Source organism: Poecilia latipinna, unplaced genomic scaffold (genome assembly GCF_001443285.1).
Source record: "Poecilia latipinna isolate Pla-1442-1.1 unplaced genomic scaffold, P_latipinna-1.0 Scaffold500, whole genome shotgun sequence".
Taxonomy (NCBI): Eukaryota; Metazoa; Chordata; class Actinopteri; order Cyprinodontiformes; family Poeciliidae; genus Poecilia; species Poecilia latipinna.
Window position 1 is genome coordinate 115,912 of NW_015113116.1, and position 6,852 is coordinate 122,763.

The 6,852-nt window shown below is 41.5% G+C and overlaps 1 protein-coding gene across 7 annotated transcripts in view; it reads right to left on the bottom strand.

Annotated features, from left to right (window-relative positions):
* Nucleotides 1–309: 309 nt before the first annotated feature.
* Nucleotides 310–6,852, bottom strand: part of LOC106952223 (uncharacterized) — a 48,748-nt gene continuing 42,205 nt past the window's right edge. For all 7 annotated transcript variants that reach the window (XM_015040213.1, XM_015040216.1, XM_015040215.1 and 4 more), the window contains 7 exons: nt 6,436–6,654; nt 5,864–6,004; nt 3,318–3,473; nt 3,041–3,213; nt 2,438–2,572; nt 1,538–1,672; nt 310–1,414 (listed from right to left, as the gene is read on the bottom strand). In XM_015040213.1, the coding sequence (XP_014895699.1) occupies nt 1,184–1,414; nt 1,538–1,672; nt 2,438–2,572; nt 3,041–3,213; nt 3,318–3,473; nt 5,864–6,004; nt 6,436–6,654 (1,190 nt within the window). In that variant the 3' untranslated portion in view covers nt 310–1,183. The remainder of the gene's footprint in view (nt 1,415–1,537; nt 1,673–2,437; nt 2,573–3,040; nt 3,214–3,317; nt 3,474–5,863; nt 6,005–6,435; nt 6,655–6,852) is intronic.

Genomic DNA, 6,852 nt, shown 5'->3' on the forward strand with positions numbered 1-6,852 from the left:
ATATGACATGTACTTTTAGTAGCCAAGATGCTAAAGCATAGAGAGGACGTCATAATGAAAGTAGCAAGTCCAGAGAATAGTTGTGATCAATATTTCCATCATAATATTCAGCAATAGCATCGCTATTAAAATTTTGTCACTTTTCAGTGTGCGATTATTTTATAGTAAAAGTAGTTGGCTGTAATGAAATATTTCATTGAAACAAACAAATTGACTGAAATATTAGATTGTATGAATCTAAAATACACTGAAATACTAACCTGAATGTTTTTTCATTATGTACAACATGCTTAAAATAACCAGCGCTGATATGAGTTTGTTTCCCAGAATATATATTTTACACACGAAGCAGCTACATTCATACACACATACATACAGTCTTACATTCATACAGATACATATCAGTTTATTGTTTTTTTTTTTTCCTTTTATTGTAAAAAACAATTTGTTATATTATTACTTGTATACTGGGTTATACTGTTAGGGCTAGGTCACTGTTAAAAAGCATGCATTTTTTGGTTGTGGTCAGATGGTTTGTTTGCAAATAACTCAAAGTGCACGCCCCAGGTTGCTCTGAGGTTTGAGTCTCCACTTTGCATTAAGCAGGAATGCAGTCCAACCAAAATGCATCAATTAGCAAACCAAACAGCTCTCCAACAGTCTCTCTGAGACTTCTGTTGCTCCAAGGAACAGGAACCAAACACTCTGAATTATTTAACAACCCATTTTTGTATCCATAATTATTGTATTGCACAGATGTGTTTTTTTATTTTTTTTTATTTGCCCTTTTATTCATCTCTCAGTTTTGTCTCTGTTTTGGGGAATTTTGCATCCATCCTTTTATCCCCTATTTGGTTTCCAGTCCTGGCTCGTCAGTCGGGTTGGTCCAAACATTAGTAATTCATTATATCTTCAGTTTCTGAGTTCCAGCAGGGTAAGACTTCTTGTCCCTCCCGTCCTTTAATATTACTTGTTCATAGTCTTGTTCAGGTCCACTTTTTTGATGCTAAACTGGGAGGCTGGGAGTTGATGGCATCTAGTTTGTATACATTACATCCAACATTTCCAGCTGAAGTAGCGTTTACTCGGGTTTAGAAAGGTAAATATTTGGGAGAAGGAAGGAAGGGGTGGGGTAGAAGCTTGATTAATTATTGAAGTCTTAGTCTTTTTGTGGCCGTGTGACTCAGTTTGTTGCAACGACGACAATGGAGCCCTCCTCCGCCTCCTCGTCTTTCTCTTCGAGCGATTGGACGACGCAAGGGGTGACATCAAAAGGTATCCTCTCTGGAATGGGTTCTGCAGGCTGCGCTGGTGTTCCTGGGCTTGAACCCCTTGTCGTTGGGGCTTCCTCCCTCAGCGGGGCTGGTGTTAAAGAGCATGTCTCTGGCTCTAAGGTCAGTGTTATCTCCTCTACCTGTAAAATGTAATCAAGGTCATTTATAATGCCTTTTAAACAAATTTATTAACGTTTTAGCTGCTCTTGTGACACTAAAACTTTTGACTACAGGTTTTAAGGAAACAAAAAGTTTCAGCGAACCCTTGTCAGTTCTTCTTCCTCTTCATGTTGCTCCAGGATCCCTTCGGATTCAGGCTCCGGTTCCTCCCCGACCGTCTCTACAACTCCTCCAACCATGTCGAGCATCTGCTCACTCAGCTGACCAACGATCTCCACCTGAAACCAGATGAGGTTACTGATTCCATTGAATTTCAACTTTTTGTTTCAAAGTGGTAACAATTTAGTTGTCATGTTTAACAGGTATGTACTATATACTTCGATTTAAAACCCCAAAGAAAGGCAAAAAAATGCAACAGAGTAAGTAGGGAAGAGGGGCAAGCAGTTTCCTGTCGCAACCCAGCTTGGCTGGGCATCAGGGTTAAACAAGACTTCAGTGGATGCAAGATGTGCAGATGCTGAATCCAAATGCCTCGAGTCGTAACCTTGCAGACTTTCAGACATGCCATCATGGAGGCCAGGATGATTTACCCAGGACTGTTCCACAAAATTCATCAAATCCACTTCAAGCTGCCATGCAGATCTTTGGGAGTTCGCCATGCAGACCTTCATCCTGTCTCCTACCTGGAAGACACCTCTGGCACTTCATCACTCACTGCACTACAGTTGTGTGCTAAATAGGCCTGCTGATATAAAAAACTCAAACCAGTAAGACAAAAAAAATTAGTATACACACTCTCTTTACCTTTGATGCAGTGAAACAAAAACATAAACCTCTGTGACACTTAACAGGTTGGGAGTGATGGCCGTGACATCTCTGCCTTATAGTGACTAAAGACAGATTTTGTATGCTTGTGACTGTATGTGCTTCAAACACCCTTGTGTCCTTGTTCTCTGTCAGACCTGTTCTGTCAAGCCTTATTAAACCATCACCTATTTTGCAAATATAATCTGTTAATTTTGAGTCAGCAGGCAAATGCATACCTGATGGGCCTCTACCTGCGCAGCCCCCCACAGGTCCACTAGCCGGGGGTGAGTGGGAGGACCGAGGCTGTGGATGGTGCTGTTCGGAGTGGCTTGGAGGGAAGGGGAGCCACTGTGTAGCCTGTGCTCCAAAGACTGGAGAAACGAATGAAAGGCAAAGGGACAAGCAGAAGACAGCCCACGTCAAGTTAAGTTAACTTTATTTGTGTAGCACATTTCCACAATAACCTCATAAAAAACATAATAGAGTGACCAGTTATGAAACAAGCTGCAGACATTACATTTTGTTAAATACATTCATCAAAATCATCACTCAAATATATAACAAGTTTATTGATCAATGTTCCAGTTATTATTATGCTGCATGCTGCTTCTCCATGTTTGGTTCTGGTTCTGGAGCAGCAGAACAGGCTACAACTAGAAGAATAATCAGAATAATACTTGCTGTTTCTGTTAGAAATAAAAGCAATAAAATCATGCGATTATGTTTTGCTTGAATTGACCCATAACTGCTGGATTTTTCTTATGTGTACAAATTTGCTTTTGTGATCCCTTCCATTTTAAAGAAATGTAAGTCATCTTATTAAAGTGTGCACTGCACACCTGTTGTTGTTGGTACTGCAGAAACTGTTGCTGCTGGTAGTGATGAAGCTGTTGTAGGTGCTGGAGTTGACTTTGTTGCTGCAGTGCAAGATGAGTCTGGTGCTGCTGAAGGTAACTGCCAACCGTGCCCTCATACCCATCTCCAGGGGTACCTTCTGCTCCACTACCACCACCTGCAACACCCGCAAAATGCCTAATACCTTGTGCTCACACAACCATACATGCGCTTGGAGACTAATTTAGCACAAAAGGTTTTAAGAGTGTAATTAATCCTTACCGGCAGCCATGATGTAGGAGCCTGCGGCAGGTGAAACCACGCCCGAGGGCTGGCTGGTGATTGGGTCCCAAGCATCAGAGGAAGACAGGCAGTACAGGCCCTGTGAGACGTAGGTGTGAGGCCAGACATCTGCAGAGGAGTGATGGAGCACCTGGTCTGTTCAAAGATGCACAGAAACATGGAGATGTGAGGTATAAACAAAAAGACTGTTCAGAAGGGGAGAAGCAATTTCATTTATTGACGAGATTTCCTCACATTGACTTTAATAGGAGTGTTATTGACCTATAAACATGTTTGTTATACACCAAACACGTGGACATTGTGGAAAACCATCTCCTCTGTCCAATAAAGTTGTAACTGATGCTGTGTTTATGTGCCGTACACTTGTGTTGATGTTTTATGCTAAATGAAGCCTTGCAGAGCCCCATATGGTGGCGTTAATGAAAGCAAAGCTGCAGAGCTAAGTCCTTGTGGTAACCTACAGGGTCCCGCAGGGCTTAGACAAAGTTCTACACTGCTAAACACCAGTGAGAAAAGAAATGTATTCCTGTCACAGTGGCACTTGGCATGAAAGTCCTGGTTAGAGTTGCAAATTCACTACAGATTATTTTGGAGTAGCTAGAACCATCTGTAGTTGTCATAGAGCTCCTTGTTTCAATTATCTTTATTGCAGTTATGTAATGGTAGTCTCTTTGATATTAAATAGGGTTTTCTAAACCATCTACTTTTTCCTGGTTCATTAATGTCTTAGGCTGGAGCTAAATCACAGCAGTGCCTTTTAGCTTGAGCCCGTCAGTTTTTAGTTTAAAAACAAGTATAAAGAACGCTCTTCAATTATTTGTGTCATTCTCACTGTCCTTTAGATTTCTAAGTCAGTTCTCTCATACAGCACATGTTAAACCCCATCTGATGTTTCAGAAATGACAGGCTGTCATCCGGATTTGTCATTTGGAAGTTCCTGACTAAGTGCCCTGCAGGAGTGAAAACCAGAAATGTGCAGCAATGTGGCTGACCTCCAAAAGTACTTGACTTTTGGCTAAAAGTGTGACTGATGGGGCTCCTTTTTAGTTTTCAACACTCACATTCAGAAATTTAATGTGACACCAAAGACATATGACTAAATAAGAGAAATTTAAAACCATTTCGTTTTGCTCGCTGTAGGAGCATAAAATCTGTTGTGTTTAGATTCTAGCAGCCTTAAGTATACAGACTTGGAGGGATTTCCTAGATGTAGTCTTTAATTGAGAAATTGACTCAATTCCATCTAAATGTGCAAATAGTAGAAATGAAGAAAGACAAACCTAATCAAGCCTTTATGTTTTTGACAGCAATAAAATGCATAGCTCTTACTTATTCACTTATTACAGTATCAAACAGATTTTAAGCATTATTATCAGCAAAAGGTCAAGCTAGTAGCAATAATGTCACAAAGACATGTGGCATGTGGGTGAGCACAGGCTTGATGTTCAACAGTAATAATAATATTAGGATAATTAAATGTATTTGCTTATCAGGAAAGGACCCATCTTACAAAGTACCTGTTTCTATTTCCAAGTATGCTGTTCACTGGAATAAGCAAATTGTGATGAATCAAGAACTCTTTACAAAAAGTCACACATCATACATTCCCTGGACATTGGCTCAGGTTTTTCTGTTAAATAAATTCGTACCGTGATGGTGCCTTTGTAGCAGTGTGCAGTCGACAGCTGTAATTAGATCGGGCAAATTGACTCCTGCTACAGTTTAAACCTTAATCTTGGTCTGTTAAACTGCCAAGATGAAAATTTGACAAAGGCATGCCTATGGTTCATTCCCTCCCACACAGCGGGCATGGCTCGCCTCTGGCTTAAATACCAAAGATCTAAACTGCCTGTGAACTTCATCTGAAATGTTCCTGTGGCCAATGCAGTCAGCAGCTGTATGGGTAGAGGCAGTGAATGACTCTTCATCATGTTATACTCTAAGACCAGCTGCATTTGAACACAGTTCCAAACTGACTGCCTTTGGAAACTAAAAGCAACTGATGAGCTTGTTGTCCTTTTAGACCAAGAATCCTCTTGGCGACTAAATACACTCTCTCTTCACAAATCAGCATTTCCAATAGCTTCTATTAAGGCTAAAACTACTGATGTCAAAGACATTTTCTGATTATTATATTTAAAGCTTTGCATGAAGAAAATATTTGTCAACATTACACTCGCATGTCAAAATGACTGTAAACAGATGAGTAATTACACAACCGTACATCTTTGAAAAGCAGAAGTGGAGCCTCTTGCACAACCAAGAACAATGCAGCAAGTGATTTATGGATGATTAGCCAACAATAAAACACTTTTCTTTTCCAGAAGCCATTGTACAGAGCATACAGTGGTGAAACCAGCCTGGAGGTCTGCATGTGTTGCTAGGTGAGGGGCTTTATGGCATTACATTCAGAAGGTTTTTGAAACGGTTTGCAAACACCAAACATCATGAACTTATTGCCAAAACAATCACTGGATATCACCACTTAGGTAGAAGAAACATTCAGAGCTTTAAAGCTCATTTACCTCTGCTGGTAATACTCTCCTGGTTGACCTCGCTCAGGTGAGCGACGCTGCCCTGGTTCGAGCCAGCTCCCATGCTGTCACCATCCATCGAGTTCCACCCAAACAGAGTCGCCTCAGAGATTGCAAACTGCTGCATAATACCTGAGGAGGGAACAGAGAGCCATCAGTACAAGCTGAGAGGCAGCAGGGCTCATGTTAGAAAGTGTAACATGCAACAGTATGATGCCTTATCTTACTAATTAGGGCTGGAGAGCCTAATAAGAATCTCAGACCCTGCTTTGCTGGTGCATACAGGTGTTAATTTGTGATTAAAGCAACAACAACAGTCATTAACATGGAGAACCAGGCAGCTTTGAGAGCAGTGAAGGAGAATATGGAGGGGAGTGTTTACTCCAAATGGGAAATCAAGATTTGTTGAAAACAAGTAAATGTAAGCCTAATCAACCAGAATAACTTATTTCACCAGTATATTTGTGAACCATATAAAGAGCTGGTCTTGAATATAGTCAATATAACACAATCACTTGTTTCTGGACATTGTATATTGTATAAATTAAAGTCCAGGTGTTTACCTGCTGCAAAGCGAGCCTCCTTCTCGCCGTCACTGAGGTCGCTGTAAGCATCGTTTTCCAACCTCCTCTCCTTTTCCCGCTGCAGGTTGGCACGCCCTGTGCTCCCGCACGGCCCCGCCGTCGGTTTGCCCCAGCTTTGCCACTCGATCATGTGGGCAACCCGACCCTGGGCCATGGCAGTGGGCTTGGTCACCTTGTCCTTCATTGACCGTGTCACACCTACACCAAGTTTGAGGGCGGCAGGAGTTGCAGGCCAGCAACAGACACACGTAGACAGAGACAAACACACCAGACACACACACACACACACACACACACACACACACACACACACACACACACACACACACACACACACACACACACTCAAAAAACATTTTCTCACTCTCAAAAAAAAAAAAACCCCCCCCACCGAGA